This window comes from Diceros bicornis, chromosome 14 (assembly GCF_020826845.1).
Source record: "Diceros bicornis minor isolate mBicDic1 chromosome 14, mDicBic1.mat.cur, whole genome shotgun sequence".
Taxonomy (NCBI): Eukaryota; Metazoa; Chordata; class Mammalia; order Perissodactyla; family Rhinocerotidae; genus Diceros; species Diceros bicornis.
Window position 1 is genome coordinate 26,893,170 of NC_080753.1, and position 13,787 is coordinate 26,906,956.

The 13,787-nt window shown below is 47.2% G+C and overlaps 1 protein-coding gene across 5 annotated transcripts in view; it reads left to right on the forward strand.

Moving 5' to 3' along the window:
* The window catches only part of BTBD9 (BTB domain containing 9), a 395,116-nt gene that overhangs the window by 360,133 nt on the left and 21,196 nt on the right, over window positions 1–13,787 (forward strand). For all 5 annotated transcript variants that reach the window (XR_009222005.1, XR_009222001.1, XR_009222002.1 and 2 more), the window contains exon 10: window positions 12,773–12,851. Coding sequence is in view for 1 of the 5 variants with exons in the window: in XM_058554444.1 (XP_058410427.1) it covers window positions 12,773–12,851 (79 nt within the window). In the remaining 4 variants the exon portion in view is untranslated. The remainder of the gene's footprint in view (window positions 1–12,772; window positions 12,852–13,787) is intronic.

The window sequence follows — 13,787 nt, forward strand, 5'->3', positions numbered from 1 at the left end:
TTTATTCAGAGGGGAAAAAAAGATTTTTGTCTCTGATGTGGACCTAGAACCATATGAGCAAAGAATTTTGTCTGCAGAAGATGGATAAGTGATAATTGGCTAATGGATAATCCTTCAATATCAGATAAGGTTGAGCCAAAGTGAATTTTTTATACAAAAATCCGTATTTATTGGAGCCTTCAAGGACTCTAAGGAAATGGACAGAACCTGGAGAATTGGGGGGTGAGGACCTTCCATCTCTGCACTGTATCTCTTGAATTGGTTTGTTGAAGTTCTTTCAGGCTCTAAATCTCTAAACTCTGAGCAAGATTGTCTTGGGTTCAGAAATAGCTACTGGCCATTTCTTATTCCTTTGTTTAAAAATCTTCTTAAAGGAATGAACTTTGGAATATGAAATCTTTGTGCCTAATCAGCTCAGCTCTGTTGGCCAGCTTTACCAGAAAAACGAATGGACAAAGGCTGCTGAAGAAAGCCTTTTGCCCTGAGGGAGGAAGGGGAGGAGAGTTATTAGCCCCAGGAACTCAGATGGCGTGCTCCCCAACTGGTGTTTGGGAGGGTCTGTCGGGACTCCTGACACTGTGTAGCAGTAGGCTTAAGACACACCCTCCCTTGGAAGAGCCCCAGGTTTCTCTCTCATACCTGATGGTCTCTTAGAGGAGGCAGATAATAGGCAAGGGTAAAGGTCATTAATTATAAGTTCCAAGTGTGACAGAAACCCTATTAGAAAGAAAACATCTCCTCAGAAGACTTACCAGACACTTAGAACTGTTTCAACAGAGTTTAAATTTGCGGGGGAAACCATTAAACCTTGTAAGAAAGAAATGCCAGACCAAGAGGGTGCTTTATAGACACTAATTTGATTGACTAGGCCTCCCCTGTTTCTACACCACACAAAAGCTCTTGCCCAGATGCTAACGTGCACGCGTGCGCGCGCATGCACACACACACACAACACACCAACTGCCACCAGCAGTTGTGTACAAATATGAATACAGAGGCAGGAAGAAACATGAATTTTCTTCTTTTCTGCATGATACTCGAAACCATTGCGTTTCTAGCACAGCTGCTGCAAGAGAGAGAGAGAAAAGCACTTGGCCTCAGAGTCCGTTTATGTGTTTGAGTCGAGAAAGCGATTTTTGTTGCAAGGAGCTCTAAGTGAGCCAGACAGAGTCAGAGAATAAGAGGGAGAGAGAAAATTATCTAAATTATGTTCGTGCTGTTATCGAAGACGAATATAGTTAAAATGTAATTAAATATGACGGGCTAGCAGGATGTAAGCCAAGCTTTGGAATGCTAATCATCAATTACTCCATCCCCGTAGGGGAATCAAGGCGCGCTGTATGACAGAGAGTGGGAGCGGGGCGTGGGGATGGGGCGCCGAGTGAGATGTAGATTACAACAGCCCCTCTCTGCCCCGTCTCCCCCACAGACTCACTCAGACACTACACGACTGTCCCCGGGACACATACCTCTCCGTAGCTACCCAGGGTTAGAAGCTTTCAGCTCAACTCGTATGAGGAGCTGGAGGGAGGGTTCTGACCTTCTCTTTGAGAGGAAACCTCTCTAAAAGGGAAAATTATGCTATGAGCAGGGAAGATAAAACCTAAGGCCAGCAGTAAATGCAAGTGTGTTCACTAGAGAGAGGCCTGCAGTTCCCCTCAGCCAGAAAGTGTAAAATGCCCACCTAGGTCCAGAAATCCCAGGGGCAGGAGGAACGTGGGGAAGGCTCATCTGGACTATAATTAGGACAGAAGATGACATGTGTCCATCCCAGCAAGCTGCTCGCCACCAACCATCCCCAGCCCAAGGAAGGGCTCTACCTTGGCTGTACCTCGAAAGCACCTGAGGAGTTTAAACAAGACTCATGCAGGGCCTCCCCCAGAGATTCTGAGTTTTAATTGCTCTGGGGTGTGGCCTGGGTGTTGGAATGTTTAGAAGGGCCAGAGAATAACCTTCTACTAACCACAGTCAAGGGGAAGGCAGGCAGCAGCAACTGAAGACTGTGTCAGCTGTTAATGCCCTACCACGAACCTCAATTGTACCTGTCTCAAGGCCGAGAGGAGAACAGTGTAAGAAGACAGATTTTTTTTTTTACTGAAACATAATCTGTATATCAGTTCTGATGCTAGATCCCAGAGAATTTTGAGGTGGTGGGATTCAATTCCTGTGCAATTGTTAGAAACTTAATTCGCTCCATTTGAACACTGCCTGAGCTTTCTCTAAGGCTAGGATAGAAACCTGGCCACCTCCTTGGCCAGGTGGGTGATGTGAGTGAGCAAAGCAGGCCAGGGCAGACCAAGGAGTGATGGAGACCACCCAAGAGTGGGTGAAAGAGGACCCTAGGATACCAGATCTTGCTTGTCAAGAGAAACCAGAAATTTATATTTTTACATGAAATCTCCCAATCTTTAAGTGGCGGCTGGCTCAAATTTTTAAAAATACTCAGTAAACCAGCAAAATATGTCTATGAGCCTCCCATGAGCCTCCCATGTGCGACCTTTGTTCTAAGTTAGCATTTGGCTGATCAGCGTGTGACTAAATGATCACTAATACCTGTGGCTCCTAACTGCCTGTTTTCCTGCCCCCTCAGGTCTGCAGTCAGGTTAGACAAACTTGGCACCGTTTTTCCTAAGCCTGGCAAGTAGAGGGCTCTCAATAAATAGTTGTTGAATGGATAGACAAGGTGAATGAAGCGAGCCCAGAATTCCCTGTAAGTCAGGGCAGTGGGACAGCTATAAAATCCAGTTAAGCATCATGCAGGACGATGGACCTTACTCCCAGGGTGCCAGGTTAGACAGTGAGACCTACACCGAAGCCTCACTTGAGACTGGCCTCAGAGATCTGGGCAGCAGGGAGCCTTCAGAAGGAGCTGAACAGGATCTGGGCTGACTCTGCCTCTTTGCTGCAGAGGAACCCTCTCTGCTCTGCCTCTGGGGCAAATGAGGGGCTTCCAGGATGTGTCAGGCTCCAACCCAGTGGGAAAGAGATGCAGGGCCCAGTTTAAGGGCCGTGACAACTCAAGAATTCCCACTTTGCCCAGTGTTGTGGAAGATGTGCTCTCGCTCACGTGCCCACTGCATAGCACATCTTTAGATATGATTAAAGAGATGAGTGTGGTCCTTTGTCCATCGGACGAGGCAGACAGCAAGAACAGCATGCTCAGAAGGACGGCAGGCAGCTGTGGGGTCAGCTTGAGAGGCACTCGCATAAAGAACTGTCAGAGGGCTCTTCAGGCCAGTCTGGAGGCTCACTCAAGGCCTTTAATACCTGTCATGTTTCAGTGCCACACAGCTCGGAGAGGGCGCCGCCATCACGGCACAAGCTCAGTTGATAGGGGACAGCCTTTATTATTTCCACCCATTTCGAGAATCTTTTCTGAAGGTTCATGTTTGCCTTCCAGCCCTGCTCCCAAAGGTTGTAAATAAATCTATTCCCCACGTAGCCTTTCCATTCCTCGTCACCACAGGCTTTGCTCCCTTTCTTGGCTCTGCTTTTTTTTTTTTTAACTTTCGAATTTTTAAAATTTTATTGAATTGTACATGTACATAGTTTTAAAAGCTAAGTAGAAGCACAAGGCTTATAACAAAAAGCAGCGGTGCCCTGCCCACCCGGCCCCTCCCTACCCCGTGTCCCTTTCCCTGGAGGCAGCTGCTTCCCTTCGTTTTCTTTAAAAAAAAGTTAATATTTTAAAAAGATAATACATCCAAAGAAAATACATTTAATATGGTTTAAAATTTTAAACCATAGACAGTGAAATGTCTCCCCCCACCTCTTCCTCCAGAGAAGATAGTTTATGCATAAACAAATTGTCCCCGTTTTTTTAATACAAATTTTTCTATATGTTGGAGATCTCCAGAATTTCTCCCTCCCTCCCTCGCTCCCTCCCTCTCCCCTTCCTTCTCTCTCCAGCTGCGTGGTCTTTCATTGTAGGGATAGAGATGTACCGTAATTTACTTAACCACTCCCTAGTAAAGTGCTTTTCAGTGGTTTCTCTTCTCTTTCTGTTCGAACAATGCTGCACGAAGTCCTCCCTCCTTTTGGGTTCCCAGCTCCGAGCAGCTCATCAGCTAAGTGATGTAAGAGGAACTGCTGGCCCGAGGGGTACGTACATTACAGCGTTGCTGGTGGGGGTGTGTCAGTTCACACGTCCTCCAGCAATGTGTGCAAGTGCCTGTGTCCCTCACTTGTCCAGCATAGCATGTGATCACACTTAGATTTTGAGGCAAGCATGTTCATTTCTTTTCGACCTGCTTTTAGTCTGTACCTTCATGTTTCTAAGCATGCTCATTTCTTTTAGACCTTCTTTTAGTCTGTACCTTCATGTTTCTAAACTATATGCTTATTCTAGTTCTTAATTTTATTACAAGAATTATCTGTTGTCTTACTAGTTTAAGGATTTGGCTTTGTTACCCTTCCCCCTTGCAGGGAGACTTATGCTCCTCCTCTCCCCATCCTCCCTCTCTAGTTAGATCACCGTTTTTCTTTATATCATTTATTGTTGCCATTAGCGTGACTATGTAACTATAGTTCAGAGCTAAGCCATGTATAATGCTTGACTGTGTAACTATAGTTCAGAACTAAGCCGTGTATAACGCTATGATCACCTTTTTTTTTCATTCGTTTTTTTCTGGAGTTAAAAATTACTTAGTTTTCTCTCTATAAATAAAATCTCATTCATTAATTTTCTATATACTTATCACTAATTCTTTCTCCTAACTGTTGTCAGAGCAACAGACACAAAGTCCTTCAACCTGGTCTGACACATTTGGTAAATCAGGTTTTTTTTCCTCCTCTTGAGACACCCCCTTGGAGCCCCTGCTTTGCCCCTCTGTCTGGGCTGGTTGCTCTCTGGGTCTATTGCACAGCTCTCCTCTGGAGTCTCCCTTCCCATCATCCTAGGAATTTGCCTCACCTCCGTTCCATGTCAGATCCTCTGTTTTCTGGATCCCATAACTTTCTTAGCCTTAGTTTAATTCTTTGTTTTGGTGGAGCACACTTTCTGGTAGTTTCTTGTGAATGCACTAGAGGTTAATTTTTTGAAATTTATGCCTCAATGAAAATGTCTTTATTCTATCCTGATGTGTGACTGTTAGTTTGGCTGAGAATAGTCTTCTGGCTGGGAACTAATTTTTCCCTCGGCATGTGGAACCAAGGGCTCCATTATCTTCTAACTCCCAGTGTTGCTTTTGAAAAATCACACATGATTCTGGTGCGAATCGCCAGAATGATTCCCTCAGAAGCATTTAGATCTTCTCAAGTTTCTCAATAATATGCTTTGATGTGAGTGTTTTCTTGTTTATTGTAGTGGCCTCTTTAACTTGGAAACTTATGTCCTTCATATCTGGAAAAATTTCTTGTGTTACTTTGACAATTTTCATACCTTTTCTGCTCTTTTTTTCTGGAACATATACTAATTGGATAGTGGACCTCTTAGTTTGATCCTCTCTCTCTTATCCTTTTTCTTCTATTTTCTATCTTTGTCATTTTGTTTGACATTCTGGGATATTTCCTCAACTTAAGCTTCTAACTATTTTGTTCAATTATTTATTTCAACTCATAGTTTTAATTTACAGTAGCGTTTTCTTGTTCTCTGAATATTCCTTTTCATATCATTTAATTCTTATTTCAAGCACATAATAATACTTTCTTTTATCTTTCTGACGGTAATACAGGTTTTTCCCTGAAGTTTTATTCTGCTTGCTGAATTATATCTATGTCCTCTGAGTTATTTTTCTTTTCTATTTGCTTTTGGTCTCTATCTTTCATGTTAGAGTCTTTGGTGATCCTTGACAGGCTGTTCACCTTTAAACAGTAGGCGTTGAGAAAACTGTCTGGAAGCTTTTTGTGTGTGGATGGTTTTGTGGGCTTCAATTGAAGGTCATCAGATGGGGATTACGTATTTCATTGGGAGACCCCTGCCCACTCATTCAGATCCAGCACACTGGCTGCCTGCTGTTCATTCTCACTGGAACTTCTTCCAGATCTGCATGGCCGTTTCCTCCCTTCATGTAGGTTTTAGCTCAGTTGTCACTTTGTCAGAGAGAACTTCCTTAAAATGTTATCTAAAGCAATGTCCCCCTCCCAGTTACTCACACTGCTTTATTTTTCTCCATAGCCCTTCTTTAACTCTGATAGATTTGTCTCTCTCCCACTAGAATGTAAGCTTCTTCAGGGCAGACTCTAAAACAAGGCCTCCTCCATGGTAAGAACTTGATAAACATTTATGGAAGGAAGAATGGAGGCACAGAGAGAAGGAAGGTAGATCACTATCTCTAGGTCTTTCCTTTTGGGCTGGTCAGAGTCTCCAGAGGGATCTTCCAGTCTCCTGCCTGGGGGTTAAGCCTGGATCACAGTGCCCTGAAAGCCGACAGACGGATGGAAGGGGCCTGGAAGTCTCACCGTCTGGGATATTCACTTCCATGTAATCCCTCACTCTCAGCCCCCACAGGATCCCACTCTCTGTGTGCCTGGCGCCCCTGGAATCCAGACCCTCTCTGTTCAAGGTCTCCAGAGTCAAATCCCTGTCTCCTGCCAAGGTGGAGGGGGGGCTCATCTCCACTGTGCAGGGAGAAGGCGAGGGCAGTTGGGAGTCCTGCTGCTCCTTTTACCTGCTTTCAGCCAGTGCTTGCTTCAGCCGCCTGCACACCCCCATCTGCAGAGGTGGCTGGTGACTCAAGGACATGAGCCTTTCTAGGGTTCTGCAGGGCGAATCTGCTTTTTGACACAGAGAGATGGTAACATGTCCTCTTCTTTTCCGTGTTTTGTGTTTGTGTGTGTGTGTGTGTATTATAACACATATTTGATATGAAACATTTATTAAATGTCCTTCTTGCCCTTTTAGTGGAGGGAGCAAAGATTAACCGAGTGTTCAGTTTGCCATGTTTAACTGTCAGTCTGGCCCTGGCCAAATACTTTCTTGTCTCCACCCCCCCAGTGTTCACCAGGTCTGCTACAGAAAAATTTTGACATTTGCATTATCTTTATAGTGTAGGCATCAGAGTCACGGAATTTCCCAGAGCTGAAAAGACCGGGTACCCTTGGCGTAAGATCCACATAATCCCCAGAGAAGGCAGGACGAGGGTCAGGATGGAAAGCCATTCTTGGCTGAGCCCTGCTGCCTTCCTTTCTCCTGTTGCCCTTGGGGCCCGCGCGTTGTTCTCATCACCCGGAGCCACTCACACAAACCCTGCCCTTACAGATGGCGACTGTGCACACTCGTCCCCCACCCAGCCGGTCTCCTGTCCTCGCCTTGCTTCCCGCAGAGACGCAGCTGTCCGAAGCCAGTGCACCCCCTGGCAAACCCACCCCCACTGAGGGACTGACTCCCCCTTTCTCCCTGATCTTTCTATTTGCAGTTTAGTTAATTCCACCTCCAGCAAATTCTTTCTCACATAAACACAGACATGGTTGTCATCCCTTTCTTCTCCGTCTTTCTTTTTATTTATTTCAAGAACAGTTTAAAATACAGAAAAGAATAAAAAGTAATATAACATTCACTCACATACTCATCCCCAGAATTGACTGTAGTTAATAATTTTCACATACACTTCAAGTCTTTTTTATTTTAATCAAAGAAATGAAACATTCCAGTTAATGTTGAAGTCTCCTTTGTTCTCCACCAGCAATCCCATCCTTCCCCTGCCCCTCAGAGACAAGCACTGTCATTCAGTGTATCTCTTTCTAGGATGTTTAAAAAATACTTTACAAGCATGTATGTTATCACGAGTACCCCGTGAACAGTTTGTGTGTAGTGCCACACTGTATCTGTCGTCCTGTAACCTGCTCTTTAGTACCACCTTAGGCATTTTAGGTCTCTCCGTACTGGTCTCTGTGGAGAGAGGAGCAGCTGTCGAGCCTCTGCTCTCCTCTAGTTTCCGCGTGTGTGAGTGTAAAGATGTGAGAGTCGTAGGCCACAGTTACTGTGCTTTTACCACATGCTGAGCACTTTCTGTTTGCTCACGGGGTCCTCACAACCCTAAACAGTAAGTATATACTGTTGTCACCCCCATTTCACACAGGAAACGGAGGCTTCCAGGGACTGTCATTTGCCTGAGGTCAGCTTGTGATCCACTCGTGTGTGATCTCCAGCCCAGAGTTGTGACACTAGTGCATAAGTGAGGTGTCAGTAATATCAGGGACCCAGGTGACAGTGAATAGTCAGTGCCCCAGCCTCTCAGTTATTGGAAATTTCCTCCTTGTGCCAATTTTGGAAAGAACACAAACCAACAGTCATTAAATCTGCCTTCTCTTGTTGACTCTACACCTGGCTGCTCTGGGATGTTGGCAAATCTCTTGTCTTCTCTTCCTGCCTCAATGTCCTCACCTCTGAAATGGGGTTCCCACTAGCTGCTTCCCTGCCTACAGATTGTGTTGGGAACCAGGTGAACAGATCATGGTGGTGAAGCACTTTGTGAACCACACAGGGGTCTGCAGATGGGAGACTTTTAGGAGGATAGGTCGTGGCCCACTTTCTCACTCTCCTTATCAACAGACTGCCTGCCATATTCTAGCTACATCCCCATGTTTGTGTGCATTACAGTATTTAATCCTCATTCCTCAAGCACCAGCTTTAAAGAGATTGTTTTAAGCTTGTTTAATTACTACTGTGGCAACAACATCGTTTTTTTCTTCCTTTTTTTAGCTTTATATATACACAGTATTTTAGCCTCATTATGGGTTAAATTGAGTTTTATGGGTGGGCCTGGGAACCCAATCAAAATTTATAGCTTTATTTCTGTGGAAAAAATTGCCTCCAAGCTTCAAACAACCAATTACAAGGGAAGTTTTGGAACACCACCAGTTTCTGAGTTGGGACCACTGTGCTGTTTGCATTGTTCTCTAATTAGTTTGTGGAAGGATAGCTGATCTCCCCAGAGAGGTTATAAACGTCTAAGAGCAAGCACTACGTCTTGCTTGGATCCCCCATGACACCCAGCAGGTGCCAAGCTCCAGAGTGTATTCAACAAAGACTTATTCATTTCCTCCAAAGCCCAGCCACCTTGTCTGCCTCCAAGAAATGGGTGCTGACGGGAGGGCCTTGGGTGCTCTGGGAACCTCTGCAGTAGTCATTAAATCATACACTGTCAAACCTGAGGCCCAGGGAAGCAGTGGGTCTTGTCCAGGCTCATTTGGCTGAATGGTAATTATAGTAGTAATAACAGTATCAGCTTTTTTTAGCGCCTGCTATATTCCAGCTCTGTTCTAGATGTTTTACATTTGTTAATGTATTTAATCTTCAGCAAAACAGTTTAGACATTTTTATTATCCTCATTTTACAGATGAGGAGACTGAAGCCCAGAGAGGTTAAGCAGCTTGCCTAAGGTCACAGCACTGGTAAAAGTGCAAAACTGAGATTGAAACAGGCAGCCTGGCTCCAGAGCCCATGCTGTCAGCCACTGTGGCACACTACCTCCAGCCCACGAAAGGCCGGGATCAGAACCTGCGGACTTGACTGTCACCCCAGTGATCCTCTCTACTGGGAGTATTTTGCATAATACTACAGTGCTGGCATTTCGCTTCCTGTCATGTGATCTGTATTAAAAACCTTGGGCAGTAGGCAGGACAAGTCCTTTTTTTTAATGCTTACTTGTACGTTCTATTAAATTCAAACAGTGTAGAAAGGTACAAAAATACAATAAATAAATGTTTCTTGAAATTCTCCCATCCAAAGGTAAGATCTTGATCAACATTTTGGCAAACATTCTAACAGACATCTCTCTCTGAATGCATGTGTGTATAGATACGTATTTACAGTTTCACGTAATTGGAACCTCATTCCAGATGCGTTTCTGTAGCCAGGGGAGTGGTATTATTTCTCTCAGCGTTGGACAAATGAGGAAACTACAGCCCAGGACAGGGGAGGGATTTCTCCGCTGGGGAGCCAGTGAGTGCAGGGTTGGGACTTCAGTCCTGTGTGGGTTTTTCTGTTTTTGAGGGGTAAGCTCTCCAAGCAAAGACCACATGTATTTTTTGACACCCGTTGCTCCTGTGCAGACACCTCCTCCCAGACCCAGTCCTGGCTTTGAGCTAAGTGGGTGCCATGCCCTGAGGCTCTGTCGTCTTCCTGGGAGTGTTGCCTACTAAAGAAGAGATTCAGGTTTCTTGGCCAGCAGGAGTATTTATACAGCTCTCAATAAAGCTCAATAAAAATGGCAATCGAGCTGTTGTGTAGACTAAGTGATGGTGGCTGTTTCCTGGCCCTGTGAAATCTCAGCTGAGGCAGCCTCCTTCGAGGTCGCACAGCACTTGCAAATGTGTCTCTGACGTGACAATGACCGTTCCAGTGCCACCTTATTTCCCCATCAAGCAGCATTTAAAGTTGTCTGAAGAAGTTGAGGGGAAATGGAATCTGATATTTGGGGAGGGAGAGAGATCTGCTCATGACCTCATGCTGACCAACTTCCCTTCCTACTGACACTTTGGTCTTGGGGTTGGTATCCAGTTTTGCTGAAAATGAAATCATCTATTTAACTCGCAGGCTGTGTTGGTGAAAATGAACTCTAATGTGATTAGATATTCATGCAATGTCATGGAGGATTGGTATTAAATTGAGGCCTTCTGACCTTATTACTCCACAAATGCTCTCTCCTGCTCAGGCTGCTGTCCTGTCAACCCTGCTTCCCCAAGCAGAAGTAGGGGGCAGCGGTGCCAGAGCCCTGAGCCCATCGTGGGAGCCCAGTGTAGGGAGAGAAGAGCGGAGGGGTAGATGGCGAGAGGAGCAGCAAGTGAGAGAAGGGACACCCGGGTTCAGGCCCCGCTCTGCCCGGGGGCCACTCATAGCCAGACCTCACCTCCTGCACTGCCTCGGGCCTCTGTAACTTCATTGTGGAGGGAGGAGGGGTTGGGCCCAGGAGGCGTGATTCTGGGCCTGCCTACACTCTCAGAGCAGTGAGTATGTTATTGAGGACCGTGAGCTCACAGATAACAAGTTTTACCTTTATGTCCAGAAGCACTTGAAGATTTTTTTGATAGGCATAGGGCTAGAAAGCTAAGAAGAACAAAACCTTTACCTCCTGCTCCACTCCCACCCCCTCCCACCCCAGTCCCTTTTGTGAAACTGACTTGAGCCTAATAGGTGTCACTGGCTGTTGTCACTTGTCCTAGTTCTGTTTCCCTTTCCTGGAAGGGTGGTCTGAGAAGCAGACGGTGGACCAGCTTTGGTATGTGCTGTAGCTGCCTTTAGAGTGGGGATGGGATTCTGATGCCCCTTGCAGTGTGGACCCCTCGCTTCCCCTGCCCTGCCGGAGGAAGGATGCCAGTCTGTTGGTAGTTACACGGCTTAGCTCAGGAGTGACAGCTAGGCCCGTGGGAGCCCAGGTCCAGCGCTGAAGCCCCACAGGGCCTCCCTCGTAGGCCTGCCCCAGCCCATGGGCTGCATCCCACCCCCAGACTCCCCAGGAGAACCATGTGGGTCTGGGTGCAAAACAGTCGCCCACCAAGAAAATGGGCCGAGAGTGCCAGCTCCGGGGCTGGTCAGATGGCATCACTTTCACGTATGAGTGACAGCATGTTCACAAAGAGAGTGATTTTTCTTATGCTGTTTCCAGAAAACTGCTTTCAGAGGCACAGACTTTGCACACAGGATGGTAACGACTTTTTAATGACCTCAAGGGGCCTGGTGTCCAGGCAGCAGTGAATCAGTCTCAGTGGGAGGCTCATAGTGAGAGAGAAGATGGAACACCTGAAACCAAAGGGAGAAAAACAAACCACAAATACATACATTTTCTTTGGTAGCGTTACTTGGTAATTAGACAATTACGGGAAACAGCTTCCCGGCAGCTGGCGTTTCCACTGTGTGAGCGGAGGAGGGATGGCAGCAACTGTGAACTCCTCACATTTATTATAGAAAATATTACTGGAGTTTACAGTCGTGGGTGCCGCGCTCTCCTCCGGTGCATTCTGATGAGCTGTGAGCATTAACCAAGCGCGGAGCTCCTCCTCTCAGGGTTTGTTTAGGGCCTGCTCGGCTGGGCTTTAAAGGAGCTGGCCCAGCCCCTGCTGATTGATGAGGAATTGCCTTTACAATATTGGGGCTGCTTTTGAGCCCCCCCCCAGACTGGGCGGTCCTGAGAATGAACCATGTGGGGAGATGCATTTGGAAGCAGGAAAGGAAGGGGCCGAGGCCTGTGGAGGAAGTGGCTCTTCCTCCCCAGGTGCCTTCACTTTCATGGGGGCCGGGGCTGTGGGGGGGGGCGTGTCACACCGTGGTGAGTGCCCCGCTCCTCTGGCTTCTCCGATTGCAGTGCTGGGACTCCGCAGCCCTCGCCTTGTCCCGCCCCGCCCAGCATGCACTCCTGCCCTGATTCCAAACTCTCCTCCCCCCAGAGCTCTCCAGTGAAGTCACTGCACCCGCAAGGACGTGCCCCCATTCAGCCAACAGTCCTCAAGGTGGGCCTGTCATGGCCCCATTTCAGAGGACGAAATGTATTTTATGAACTCCCACCAACCTTGGTCTCTTTTCTGTTTGGCCACACTCTTGTCACAGTGTGAACTCGCTCTGCACTTGGTGCTGGTTTCTGGAGAGCTTTGTAAGAATCCCAAGGCACGTCACAGAAGGGTAGGAGCACCTTCTTGGACGAGACTGTAGGCTCTCAGTGGGAACACTGTGTACTTGCTGCCTCCCTCAGGCACACATTAGGTGGGCCCTGTCCTGACCCCATCCCTCCTATAGCACCGAGGAGAGGAGGCCCTCCCTCTCAGTCCCATTGTCCGTACTTTGGGCAGGGATGACCGTACCGTCCAACCAGGCAAATGGTTGTGCTTTCTCTCACAGGTCCTGGCAGTCAGTAACTTTTGAAAGACAGCCTGCCTCCTTCATCCGCATCGTTGGAACACACAACACAGCAAATGAGGTAAGAGTCTCCCTTCATGAAAGAGCCCGTGATATGTCATGATGTTCAGGTAAATACCGCATCCCGAGTTAAGTGGAACTGTTTGTTCTACCCGCTAATGGCCTGTTGTTCAGACAGCTTGGTACAGAAGAAAGTCCTGCTCTTGCACAGTGGGGGTATCATTATCGTTTCTGGATGTCTCCTCACTAGCAAATGAAAGCCACCTCCTATGGCTTTGCTTACTCCTACCAGCCTCTGCGGAATCGGCCACCACAGAGACCTTGAGAGGTCAAGCGCCCTGTCCTCAGAGTCCTCGCCTTCCCAGACAACAGCTATTTCAGAGGTCTCTTAGCCCTCTGAGCGTGGCACTTAAGGAACCCCAGCCCCCCGGGGGTGGCCGTGGCACACAGTTGCTGGTTTTCTCTGTCTGTCTACTCAGTCCTGTGCTGGGCTGCACATAAATGTTTATGGGTGAGCCTCTTCTTTCCAGGACTGTTCCTCCCCTGGCACCTGGGCCCTGGATCCCAGGGGCAGGCAGTCATTCCAGGGGACCATGCTGTTTGTAGATGTCCCTTCGCCTTTGGATTTAACAAGGGAAGAGTGGGAGGGTTATATTCCCCCATTTTTGGTACCCACGGTCAGGGCGGCAGTCACGTGAGGTGCCTGGGCCTCAAGTATTGCTATGCTTTGTTCTCTGGAATGGAAATGGCTCCGGAGAAATGCTCTGGGTTCCTCTGGATCAAAAAAGAGAAGACAATGCCCACAGTGAGTAGAGAAACCAGGACACTTAGGCATGAGGGAGGGCACTATTAATAACTGCACCAGGACAGCAAGGGTAAGCCAGGACTGAGCGAGGCCTGCCTGGACCGTGGTCCCCTCAACAGCATGGATGCACAGCGGGCTCACAGAGGTTCCTCAGGATTTACTTACACCATGGAAGGTGAGAAGAGCGTTTGT